Below are 14,135 nucleotides of genomic sequence, written 5' to 3' on the forward strand. Positions count from 1 at the left end.
TTTTTTATAATTCAATGGCCCAGAGTCAATTTTTCCACTTATACTACGGTTACCACACCTCAAAACATTGTTCAGATGATGTATTTCAAGACATTTGTCAGGTTTGTCTTTAAAACGCATTTCTTACGCATCTAATCCCAAGCCTCCCAAGACTAATCCCAAGACTTGAGCCATGAATAGCAGACTGCAGTTATTAATGCAGTTATTAGAGAGAGAGAGAGAGAGAGAGAGAGAGAGAGAGAGAGAGAGAGAGAGAGAGAGAGAGAGAAAGAGAGAGAGAGGGATATCTATCGTGTATGAATTACCTGAATCTGTGTCTCTCAACAGTGTTCAGCAGCAGCGTTTAATAGCAAAACTGTAAGTTTATCTGCTCCAAGAACAGAGCCGTTATTACATCACTTGTGAGAAATGTCGTGTAGCTTTCCAAGTTGTTAAACTATTTTACAGATAAAATTGTCAGAGCAGCGCGGACAACACGTTTCTGTGTGAGTGTGTGTCCGTACTGTACTGTGTGTGCGTTTGAGTGCGAGAGACAACGGGAGAAATAGAGTATGTGCTGTCCGTATTAATCGTAAAAGGCTACGATTATTTTATGCGCAGCTTGTCAGTGCAGTGCGGCTGATCGGTAGTAAATGCTGCTCCATCTGAACACAAGAGGGCGTCTCACGCAGACACGCCATATATGCCCCGCCGGAAAAGAACGCACCTCATTCCAGGAAATCCCTAACACTGTAGCTGAATAAACAGAAGATTGAAACGCTTTGATTGATTAAACATGACTTATAAACACACAACTGACTTATAAACACAAAACTGCCTTATTCTGTGCAACTGCCTTATTCTGTGCAAGAAGCCACATCATCTCACAGAAGGATGCTCAACTGTCGTGATTACATCACTTGTGAGAAATGTCGTGTAGCTTTCCAAGTTGTGAGTTTGGAGTAAAAGCATGTTATTAAATGTTGTCTTGTGTTGGACAAGAGGCTCATAAATGCTTCTCATGTTTGGAAAGATGTTTGACGCATGTCGCTTTTTCAAATGCACATTATAAGTGACTCAAACTCACAATGCTTTCAGATGGAGCAGCGTTTACAGAGCCGTACATCAATGACAAGCTGCTTATTTAAAAAAAAAAAAAAAATCACAACATTTGCAATTTCAAAATCGTGATAAGCCAAATTGGTTTAAGTGTAATTACATGGAAATTGCGATAAATTGTCCAGTCCTAGTCCGTACATAATTATTTTTTTATTTTTTTTACATTTTGTGTTTTAATTTTAATTCTTTTAAGTTTTTATCCTATTGTTTACTATATTTATTTGCTTGGTCAGAGTTGTTGTTCTGTTGCTGTTGTTGGCTGTAAGGACCTTTGAAATAACTGAAATCATCTGGCGAAGTGACATAGAACTGTAATGCGGTCAAGACCTACATGGGACTACGAAACAAAACGAAACTAAATATATAATGTAATATAATATATACAAAAAACTGTTACTTGAGCACTAAATCAGCATTTTAGAAAGATTTCTGAGGGATCATGTGACACTGTGACATTCCTATGACAGGAATAAAATTTAATTATTATTAAATTAAAATATATATATATATATATATATATAAGTTAATGGTAACATGTTAATGAAAATGATAATATTTCACAATATTTCAGTTTTCACCTTTTTTTTTTTATCAAATAAATGCAGCCTTGGTGAGCATTTCAAAAACATCTAACATTTGAAAAATCTTACCGACCTCAAACTTTTGAATGGTAGAGTATACTACAAACATACACAAATAAATAGGCATAACTATAGTTAATGTGATGAACTACAACTATACATGTGGTTACTCTGCTAGGACACCCGTGTAAAACTAAAGAGGAACTGACATCACATATACACTAAAAATCACCTTGACATCAGTTGGTTAAAAGTCATAGCTCTAACATAATTTGTTTGCAGATGCCACTTGGTTATAGTTTTCAATTACATTTTAATAAGTGCCCAAATTTTGAGAGACAATTAATGTCTGTTGAAGGGTTTTAAGAAAAATGTCTTGAGTGAATGGACATATGACAAGTAATGTGAAGAAAAGTGCGGTATCCCAGTAAGACGGCTTCATTATTAAAGCCTGACTCACACTTTGAATGGAAGCCCAATGATTAGGTGGGTGGAAAGAGAGAGAGAGAGAGAGAGAGAGAGAGAGAGAGAGAGAGAGAGAGAGAGAGAGAGAAGTGACCAAGGTATTAAAAACATATGCTAATCGGCATGGCAGAGTGGGTGGCTGATACAAAAGGTTTGGCTGCTGGTTCAATTGGATTTTCTTACAGGTGAGATAAAAACGATTACCCTGCAGTGAAAGACAACCACACAGACCTTTGGCTTGAACACCGATTTCCCTTCACCTTTATTTTAAAGTCAGAATTAAATGCCAGGATGATAATCAAGTTTTTATAAAATCTCTAAGATCTAAAGGCCCCCAAAGGCATTATATGAAAAGGAGTAGTTAATGAGAATGTGGAAGAAGATAGTAATATAGCTCATGAATATGGATCTAAGGTTAAGCATGCAATCTCCGCACCACTAGTGGCATGATGAAACAATTAAAGAGTAAATGATTACTTTAAGTTGGGCTGTTTCAATAAATCAGTTTATCCAGTTCACAAAACCAATGTGAATAAACCAGACTGATGCGGTTCTCAAGATCAGCAGTTAACAACTAACAACAACAACGACAGAGAGATGTACCAGTGAGTAACAAGTAATTTAAATGAATACAAGTGAATTTAATCAACACTTGTGTAAACAACATCATATAGTACAGTATGAAAAACTGATATTTATTTTGAGATTTAAGGCCCGTTCACACCAAGAATGATAACTATAAAGATAATTATAATGAGAACTATATTAGCGTCCACACCAGCGGACGATATCGTTCTGTTTATTCAAAGCGCGCACTGCAGTTTTATGGTCTGCTGCTTTAAAAACCTCAAGCTCTTTAAAGTTGGAAGGATTCTGATTGGCTGTCAATGTTTTTATCGTCCATGAGCAGAAAGAAAATAGTTCTGAAAGTGATTCCAACAATATAATTTCTCTGTGCCATTATCGTTATAGCTGTGGTGTGAACTTTGCTATTCAGAAAGAAAGATTTTTAGAACTATATCTTTATCATTCTTGGTGTGAAAGGGCCTTTATTAGTGATTAAAAGAGTTTAAATGATAAAAAAAATAAAATAAAAAAAACAATGGAATGGATGTTTTCACCTCTAAATGAGCGTCATTGGGGACGTATTGATCCTGATCTCCCATCAGCGAGGTGATGACCGGATGCTTTCCAGCCTTAATCAAAATCTGACTTTTATCTTCAAGAACCTCAGGCCTATGTTCAGGACATGCAAAAAAAGATGCATTAAACACACACAAAAAAAAACAGTACTTACACTTAGATAAGCTGACAAAAAAAATAATAATCGCCAACATAAAGTTTTGCGCACACCGTTTTGGCAGGTCACCTTACATATAAGAGTTGGAATTTATGGTATCAGCTCAACACACTTTTGAAAAGTCCAGAGGGAGAGGATAAGCTCTGGTGCTCTGCAGAACAGGCGGGAGGGGGAGGCGGTAAGGAGCAGAGGGGGAGTAGTTGGCGGAAACCTCTGCTTTCAAAGTCAAATCCACTCCCCCACACAGACTGTCAGAGGGATATGGAGTGGGCTCTATACTGCATGGGGGTGGGATTCATCCCACTGTTGGACTCAATTCGGGCCAGGGAGAGACGGAGATGTGGGGGCTCCTGGGTCCCCTTACTCTCGTTCATCTACGAAGGCTTATGTAAGATGCTTTATGCGCATCTCACGAAACACAAAAGAGAAATAGAGCTTCTTTGTAGATGCTCGGAAATTATTGATTTTATTACACTATGGTGTGCCAAAAAAAAAGATAAAAAATCTGGGAAAGTCCCCACGATCGCTCCCAGAACTACACTTATCTGACTTTTGAATGTTCAAAAAGAATAGAAGACTTGGAAACAAAGCTTATTAAATTCGGCGACATGGGCAATGTATGAGGGAATATACGTGCTTTGGTGATTAGGTTTGAAATGAGAGATGACAGGAAGTCAGCAGAGAATATGGGAATAAAAAGCCAACTTCATTACCACACCTGCAGTAATTATTTTCTTTAGCAACCTGGGCCAATGAGAAGAGGCAGTCCATGGTTGCTAGGTGACACACTGCTTTCCTCAGGATGTAGTAATGGTCCCCAAATAGCCTAGATGGCAAAAAAGAGAGAGAAGGCTATTGAGAAAGAGAGAACGAGCACTGTTGGGTCAGAAAGTGGAAGAAGACAAAGCACATTTTACATGATTAAATTACTCTTGCAGCTTTCTGGTCTGAAACAAAACACTGAAAGCATCTCAGCCAATCAACAGGACTGCTATAAAAAGGATTTTTGTCATTTCACAAGTTACGTACTGAAGGAAACTGATCCACTCGTGACTACAGTCAATAACCAGCTGCTCACGTAGTTGCTGCAGGCGCCGATGTTTCTCCACAATGAATGGAGTGTGATAGCGGCCAACAACCTTAGTGCTGTGGATAAAAAGCACATGTTTAAATGCTAAAACTGGTTTGTTTCCAACCAACTGTTTAATGCAAAAGTAAGCTATTCCCTGTGAATGTGCAAGACTTCCAATTCATTAGCCACTATTATGGCGCTTTTCCACTGCATAGTACGGTACGGCTCGGTTCGGCGCTTTTCCACTGCATGGTACGGTACGGCTCAGTTCGGTACGGCTCACTTATGGCGCATTTCCACTGCATGGTACGGTACGGTACGGCTCGCTTTAAATGGTACCACCTCTGTTGAGGTTCCAAGCGTACCGTACCAATACTAAAATGTGACGTGAAAACACTGAAGATCACTGATTGGTCAGACAGAATCGTCACTACCAGTGTCATTGTATTTGCGACACGAGACCATGCACGAGACAAACCCGCTAGATTTAAATAGCCAGTAGACAACAGCCAACGCTGTAGTTTCTGAGGGCACACACACACATATGTGTGTGTGTGTATATATATATATATATATATATATTATTAATAAATGAGCAAAACTTGGCCACAAAATATTTAATATTCAATTATTTTAATGATTATTTAATGATAATTAAAGTTTTAATTTTATTAAATTGAACAGCGCAAAATTCAGCATTCAATCAAATATTCAAAAAGACTTAATAATAATGTTATTTCTCTCTATAGGCGCGTTTACTACGAATATGGCGATCGTCAACTTCATCTTTGCCAGACACTGACAGAAAACACTATTTTATAAATAAAAATCAGTGCACGCGTCCCCGGATTTACAAATGCACATCTTGCTTGTTGTTGCACACACATTATGTCGAAATAACGAGATATTATGTTGAAATAACATTATTATTAAGTCTTTTTGAATATTTGATTGAATGCTGAATTTTGGCTTGTTCAATTTAATAAAATTAGGCCTATATATAGCCTATAGGCTATACTATTAATAAATGAGCAAAACTTGGCCACAAAATATTTAATATTCAATTAGGCTATTTTAATGATCACAATTAAAGTTTTAATTTTATTAAAACGCGTGCACTGATTTTTATTTATAAAATAGTGTTTTCTGTCTGTGCATGGCAAAGATAAAGTTGACGATCGCCATATTCGTAGTAAACGCGCCTATAGAGAGAAATGCACATAATGGATTACATAAGAGAGTAGCCTATTTCTTTTTGTTTTTAATGATTTCGTTTAAAGACATTTCAAGCTTTGTGTATTTGAGGATGAGATGCGCTCCAGTTAACGTACAATGCAAGTGACCGCTCGGGCGCCTCAATGGTTAAATTGTCTATTTTGCATCTTATTCAATCCAGGCAATTGTTTGATGAAAAAATTATTAAAATTAAGATACAATTTATACAAAACGAAATTCACTTTAAAGAAATGTTTTCTACAAAACAAAACTTAATGAAGTGGTCAAAATTATGTCTAACTCGCTCCATGTCTCTCTACTCGTGCTGTTCACTTTTCATAATCAACATAGGCAGATGGAAAAAAAATAACATAACATTAACTAAATGCGCTTTTTCAATCGCAGTAGGCTAAAACAGTACATTAGGCCTAGACTCTCTATTTGTAAAGATTGCTGCACATTCATTTAATTCTGAATTTTGCACACACAAGTTGAAAGGCATTTGTTCAAATCGAGTTCACGGATAATTGTGCGTGCATTTATTAAACATTATGATACTAAAATCATAACAAAGTAGGCTATGCTATGTACAAAAAAATCAGATGAGCCCAGAATATGAACGCAACGTTTAATTACACGTTAAGATAGTAAACCATTATAAGAACGTTTAATTTAATTTAAAAACATCCACATGCCGAGAATCAAGAGCACCATCCACTGTGTTGTGCGTTTGAAATGTGGCGCGTTTACGATGATGTCATGGCAGTAGAGGCGGCAACTATAACGATCAGTCCCACCCATTTTGAAGCGGTACTAACTGCAATGGAAAAGCAACCGAGCTAAAGCGAACCGAACCGTGCCGTACCGAGTCGAGTCGTACCACGCAGTGGAAAAGCGAAGCGAGCCGAACCGTTCCGCGCCGAGTCGAACCGTACCGAGCCGAACCGTGCCGTACCATGCAATGGAAAAGCGCCAATAGATAAACAACTACAAGTGTAACAGAGTGCATTAAACACTAAAACTACATGACCTACAAGCCAGTGTGTTTACAATTCTGATAATAAATTAATATATATAACAAATACCATTTTGCAATATCAAGCAGTTTTCAGACTGTTTTTGTACAGCTGAAATAACTGGAAACTGCTACTTTGAAATATAAATCATATGGGAGGGAACACTTGGTAGAAGCTCTCTTAAAATGAAGTACATAGGTAAGATGATGGATTTTCAGAGACAAAGTGATCAAATTTCTCAACAATGGTGCCTACCTACTGATTTTGACCCAGTCTGATGGGACTATGGATGACATACTGTTCTTTACTTCAATGAGAAACTGCGTAAGAAAAAGAGACAAATCATTGTCAAATTATTATAGACTGTCTGAAAACCTTTGTTTGATTAATACTGAGTATGAGGTCTTCACTGAAGTAAAGCCTGGAAAGTATGTAAAAGCTTACAATTTCACTTAAAAATGTTTTGCGCAACAGACACTGTTTTTATCACATTACAGAGTAACATTTACATTACAAAAAAAATAAAATAAAAAATCACCCCAAATAAGGTGCTATTCTCTTAAAAATCAAAAGGACTATTTCCAATAACGAAAATCATCATAATTTACTCCCATTCCAATTCTGTAAGACTTCTCCTGTGGAACATCAAAGAAGATATTATGAGAAATGTCTCAGAGCTTGTTTGTTTTTTGTCCATCCTATGGAAGTCAATGGTAAGCAAACCTGTTACCAACATTCTTCAAAATATCTTCTTTTATGTCCAGCAAGAATAGAGAAAATCATACAAGTTTGGAACAACATGAGCGCGAGTAAATAACCACAAAATGTCCATTTTTGAGTAAACTATATCATTAAAGTCTCATGTTCTTATCGTCTCATTTGTTTGTCTTAATGGTGGCTGTAGTCAAATCAATGTGGTGAACAAGTCTGTTCATCTGATGCATATTGCATAAAAAACAAATCCAGCAAGATTCTGCTCTAATCTGACTAGCTGGCTGTACAACACTGCTGTTATTCTAGTGAGCTTTTTCGCACACCAGTCCATTATTATGGCATCAACTCCCAAATCCGCCCCTACATGGCACATAAAATGAAATGGTTGGTCGCCTGCGTCAGTCATACAGTCTCTTGTGGTTCTAGGCCAGAATAAGATGCCAAGTGGACCAGATTTTATGCTGATAGTCAAAAGCATAGCGATGCTAGACTCGGCCATAGGCGGTGGGAGAAAGTGGTATGGCCGGGGTCTGTACTCAGAGGTGGAAAAACTGTTGTGTATTCATGAGGGAATGGCAACAGTGAGCAGATGGAGAAACGCATGTGGAGCTGCATACAAACTAGAAACATTTCAGACACTGTCCTTGTAGTTGTCATCTTCTAGTAAGGAAGTATTCAACATTATATCTACAGTAGAATAAAAATGAGTAAAACAGCTTTTTGCAAGGTTGAATAATGTAGAGTATGTAGTAATTGTAGACAACTGATAATGCATCACATACAGTATTCGAAAACAATAAAAGGTAACAAGGTAACAGTTGAATTTCAACATTTTGCCTAAACTTACCTATTCTCTGGGTTTAAATAGTGTGGTAGCAAAAAAAATTTTTTCTTAAAATAACTTCAGTAACAGGGTTAACAGCAAAGCATGACAAATTTGTACAATGCTAATGCAAAATAAAGTGTAGAACATTTGTGGAATGTATAATTAGACATTAAAATAGCTTTGGGTGTTCAGTTCTTGAAACTCATTTAAAAGACAGGTGTTAAGGGGATGCTTGACGATATTACCTGCTGGCCAGAGACTGTTGTGTAATCCAAAGATGGGCTTTTTAACACCAGCCGAACCTCTCGCCGGTGCTCCATTATGTCTGATAGGACACTCTGGATCTCCTCTTTTCTTCTCTGGATCACTGGGAATTCGGTCAGATCCACAAACATTTCTGTCTTATTACCCATCCTAAAAGGATACATTTCAGAGATAACTAATCAGAAAAGCTACATACAGAATAAAAGCCTTTTTTCATCAAATACCTTGCTTTATGTATTGCATGTACAGTATTTGGATATGGAAAAATACACGGATAAGGTGAATATTCTTGAAGTTGTCAAAAGATTTAACGCACTTTGCGGCTTTCTCATCCAGTACTTTCAAGAAGTTGTGGGCGGGGCTTAGAAGCTGAGGTGTGTCCAGTAGGAGGTGCTTTAGAAGGGCAGAGCTGAGCTGTGATTGGATGGCGGGCATTAGGGCTTGAAGTTCAGTGCTCAGACGAGAGAGAGTGCTGGCGATGAGGTAAAATTCCTGAGTAGAGCACTGACAAGACACAGAAATGTCAAAACACAGGAAAACATGCATGTTGGGTTTTTTAAATATATTGAAATACACATTCTACTTCTCATTAAGGGATCATATCAGAATTGTATCTGCTATTTTTCTCCAGGATCAATTAAAAGCCTCTTTGCAAAGTCTTCAAAAGACTGTGACAGGTTTAGAAAACAATTTGTTGCAAACATGCATTCAAAGTTGTGGAAGTACAGAACGAGCCATTTTTGTAGATTAGTTTCAATGAATGGTGTGTTTGGGCTGAAAAGTTACAAGTTAATATGAAAGTTACAATGCTTATTTGACTTATTAATCACTTTAAATTATATAGTAATTTTTCAAGATATGAACTCTTCAAAACCTGTGAATAATGAATAAAGATAATAATGAATAAAGTTCCCTTCATTGTGCTTCACTTCATTAATAATGAACAAAAAAAAACAACACCTATTGATTACCAGAAGAAATAATAATGCTTAGTCGTAATTTACTCAAGGGGATCATTAATCATTATATGTCAAATGCAATGGCTCATGTGCATGCAATCTGTAATTTCCATATTTTGATGATAGTAAGCACCAAGGAGCCAATTAAATCTTTGCTTGATCTTGTGTATGTTTATAAACATAAAGTACATTTCCCAAAGGCTCCACGTTAGTCATTCCTAAATATACAAAACATTATACACTATAATAAGGCAAAGCAAAGCCACTCTCTGCGCTCATTAAAAAACTGTGAAAGTTCCCCGTAGATCTATGCAAAAACTCTCTGACCCTTATTACTATACATTTCATTTATGACAGAAGCGCTACTTTGACAGTCTATCACTAGTAAATAGGATGCATAAAAACAATATGAAACTACAACAATGCATAAATACAGAGAAATACTTTTTTTTTTTTTCAGGTTCAATATTAAAGGGATAGTTCACCCCAAAATGTAAATTATCCCATTATTTACACCTAGGTGTATATGACTATCTTCTTTCAGATGAACACAATCAGAGATATATAAAAAAATATCCTGGCTCTTCCTAGCTTTATAATGGGAGTGAATGCGAGATTTTGAAGTCCATACGTCTCTAGGGGGTTAATAAAGGCCTTCTGAAGCGAAGCGTTTGTGTAAAAAAAAAAATTTCATATTTAAAACTTTATCAGCTATAATAACTAGATTCCAGCAGATGACCGTACGGACACTGCGCCACAAGACGCCCTGCGCCCTGACGCGATGTATGACGTAGGATGTAGGATGTAGGAGTATTGTAAGCTTTGATGCCTCTTGCGGTTCAAACAAATAGGGCTGTGCAACAAACTCAAGCTCCTTTTCTCTTATATCGAAATCCTCTGACATTCCTCTTTAAAATTTCTCGTCTTGGTCAAGTGGGTCAGGTCAAGGGTCAGTCTTTCGCTGCAAATCGAAAGCTAGCTATTATAGCTAAAATGAATATTTTTCTTACAAAAACCCATCGTTTCGCTTTAGAAGGCCTTTATTAACCCCCTGGAGCTGTATAGATTATTTTTTAATGATGGATGGATGGATGCATTTTTTGGGGGCTTCAAAATCCCCTATACTACCCCCCCCCCCCCCCCCCCCCATACACTGGACACCTTCTTTCATACATTTTTTCATTTTGTCATAAAAATGAGATGGCAGATAGAGGCAGGTGAGGCAGGGTTATTGAGGACATTCTGTCTCTCCACACATGCTACAAAACAATAATCATTCCCATTCCTGCTCACTCTTGTCATTATGCTAATAGAGCCATTCAACAGAAACACGTCATTAAGCACCATCCCTGCCTGATTCCAGAAACACATGGAATGATGTTTGGAAAAAAAAAAGCAAGGAAAATATAGAACTTTCCATCAGCTTGGTTTTCATTGTCAGACAGAACATGACACTTTTTGTGCGACCGTGGCCACTGTTCCTGCTAATTCAAACTACTTTTGAATTGCAAATGAAAAGGGGGTTCCTGGTGTACCTGTGAAAAAGAAATGATTCAAACAGATTGTTTAGGTACAAAAGACTTTACTTTCTTGTGGTAGATACTGCAAAGTCCTCTCTCGAGGTCAGGTAGACGAGTTAGCAAAGACTGAAGAGAGGGAAGCACACTGGATTCAGAACACAACATTTCTGCCACGGCCTCCTGGCGAGCCTGGATATCACTGAGAGAGAGAGAGAGAGAGAGAGAGAGAGAGAGAGAGAGAGAGAGAGAGAGAGAGAGAGAGAGAGAGAGAGAGAGAGAGAGAGAGGGAGAGAGAGAGATTGTAGGAATTAGTCAACAGATGCTATGTACACAAACCATAAAAATCACTGGAACTACATAAGGCTTGTATCACAACACACACAGAAGCAACAGTGTAACTCTAACAGCAGCTTGTGTTGTGCGTTTATGCTGCATAAGAGAGCTGTGATGTAGCTTCTGTCTAGAAGTGTGTCCTTGACTTCAGTGGTATCAAAAAGCATTTCCTGTTGCAGAACAAAGTTACTTTCTTTTTCCATATATTATTTATTTTTGTTTTATGATCAGTTAGTACTGTAAGAAAATATAATTCTTAACTTATATATTGCTGTATCTTTTGAGAAGTGGCTTTAATTATTTACACTATTGTTCAAAAGTTTGGGGTCTGTAAGATTTTTTTAATGTTTTAAATGCTCACTAAGGCTGCATTTATTTGATCAAACATACAATAAAAACTGTAACATCGTGAAATGTTATTCAGGCTGGAGAAATGTTTTCTATTGTAATATATTGTTAAATATAATTTATTTTTGTGATGGTAAAGCTGATTTTTCAGCATCATTACTCCAGTCTTCAGTGTCACATGATCATCCAGAAATCATTCTAATATGGTGATTTGCTGCTCTACAAACATTTATTATTATTATTATTATGGATGCACGAATATGAAAATTTTGGCCGATACAGATAACCGATCATTTTTTATATTTGAAAGCCGATAACTGATATTTTGGCCAATAAACCAATAATTTTTGAGAGCCTGATTACAAAAACAAAAGTCTCACCATTAAAAGCCATGTCCTGAGCACACAATTATAATGTTCACATTATAATTTTACGTAGCCTATGTGACAGACTTGCGCTACACGTTGCACTTAACTTTATTTTCCTTTTTGAAGTGATTCCAATCATATTTCAATTCAAAATGATCATGGCAACCAGTGCGCATCTGAAGTGTCTCAGCTAAAGTAAATAATCCATTATTTATCGGCTTTAATATATCAGCAAAATTTTCTTATCGGGCCGATAACAATAACATCAAAAAATTACATATATCGTCCGTTACTGATATGGTGGCCGATATATTGTGAATCCCTACTTATTATCAATGTTAAAAACAACTGTGCTGCTTAATATTTTTATGGAAAAATATTTGGTGAAAAGAACAGCATTTATGTGAAATACAAATTTTTATAATGTCTTTACTGACACATTTGATCAAATTAATGGACCTTTGTTAAATAAAACTATCAATTTCTTAAAAAAAACAAAAAAAAAACAGTTCTAGATATTTAAAGCCAAATTTGTGAGGCTTTAAGTTCATTCCCTGTATGTCAGGAAACACACATGATCTAACTGCATTGCCCGATTCAGTGGCATGATATTCTGAGTCTCAATTCAAAAACGTTCCCCAACATGTCTGTAAAGAGGTTTGGCAGGAAAACATGTGGATTTAAGATTAAATTATTGTTATATGGAATCAAATATATTTATTATCCACAAACATAATCGGATTTTGCAAGCATGCATTACATCACACACAGATCCAAACAACCCCCCACGACGTATAAAGTTGGCATCAGATTGACAAAGCCATGCCAATCTATTTCTGGAGAAATAAAACATAAACATTTAAATCTGAGTAATAACCAAAAAGAATAAACTCTCAGATTAAAAACTTGCATTTTATGGCGGTTTATCCCTTAGTATATACAATAGTGTTTTTCCATAATCCGAACCAGAACGAAATTGTAATCCTACCATGCAGTGGCTGAGAAGAGAGGTGCAAAGTTCCTCCATTTACAAAATATTCTAGGACTTGGATTAACCTAGGCTCAGAGTTTGGAGTTCAGTATAATCTGTAGTGGTGTCGGGAATATCTGGGCATGCCACCACATCTATTTAGCACTGCAAACAATGGCCATGTTACATACTAGCAGTCAAATCACAGTGATTACATGATAATAAAATGAAATAATGACTCACATCACCGATTTCAGCGGCTGGCTCACCCACTTTCTTAAAAGTCTCTTCCCAAACTGAGTCTGAGTGTGATCCAGAACCCACAGCAAACTGCCTTTTACTGAACCTGTGGTCTGACAGCAATGAAAAAGGAAGTCATCATTAAATCCAAACCAACATCCTTGATAATGGATAAATCACTCGGTTATCAAGACACAAACGCCCACGTTATTTTCCAAGCAACACAAGGCAGAGAAAAATGTCATCATTTAAACTAGTAGGCCATTATATTTACATCATAAAACTACATAAAAAGCCCGCTTTTTAAGTTGAAAGGTGACATTAAATCATTTCATAATAGCATAATGTGAAGTTACATTTCTTACACAGGATTTTATTTAAATGTGTGCACTGTAATGGATGGCGTGTTTCAATGTAAGCAAAAGAGGTGTACTGTATACTACTACAAAACTGATGTAATTTCAGTAATAATCCTCATAGACATTTTGTCTGATCTTCACCAAAACGGAGTCAGATTATCTTCAGTCCATGCCTAATAAAAGTTGTCAAATGGATATTTTGTTCTCAAAATAATTTGGCTTGTCCTGACATTCAACTCACTATCTCTTTGGAAACATGCGTGGGAAAAGTGGGGCAGTGATAAAGAAAACACAGAGCTGGTTGCTGAAAGGTTACAGTTTTGAACCTCACAGATGGCCCATAGTCATTGCTTGCAGCAATATTTATTATTATTGTTTCATTCAGTGTGTTTTTATTGATCTTGCAATGTTTTTTTGTTTTGTTTTTTACAGCTGCAATCATTTAGCTAGATCTACTGTGAAATTTAAAAATCAATAATGAAATTCC

General features: G+C 36.6%; 1 protein-coding gene across 1 annotated transcript in view; it reads right to left on the reverse strand.

Annotated features, from left to right (window-relative positions):
• Positions 1 to 14,135, reverse strand: part of msh3 (mutS homolog 3 (E. coli)) — a 67,374-nt gene that overhangs the window by 32,220 nt on the left and 21,019 nt on the right. Inside the window, exons 12-19 of the mRNA XM_084414059.1 lie at positions 13,293 to 13,402; positions 11,097 to 11,229; positions 8,868 to 9,055; positions 8,533 to 8,701; positions 7,003 to 7,067; positions 4,474 to 4,590; positions 4,163 to 4,270; positions 3,266 to 3,380 (exon numbers count right to left, since the gene is read on the reverse strand). Of these exons, the coding sequence (XP_084270185.1) occupies positions 3,266 to 3,380; positions 4,163 to 4,270; positions 4,474 to 4,590; positions 7,003 to 7,067; positions 8,533 to 8,701; positions 8,868 to 9,055; positions 11,097 to 11,229; positions 13,293 to 13,402 (1,005 nt within the window). The remainder of the gene's footprint in view (positions 1 to 3,265; positions 3,381 to 4,162; positions 4,271 to 4,473; positions 4,591 to 7,002; positions 7,068 to 8,532; positions 8,702 to 8,867; positions 9,056 to 11,096; positions 11,230 to 13,292; positions 13,403 to 14,135) is intronic.

This window comes from Rutilus rutilus, assembly GCF_951802725.1.
Source record: "Rutilus rutilus genome assembly, chromosome: 7".
Taxonomy (NCBI): Eukaryota; Metazoa; Chordata; class Actinopteri; order Cypriniformes; family Leuciscidae; genus Rutilus; species Rutilus rutilus.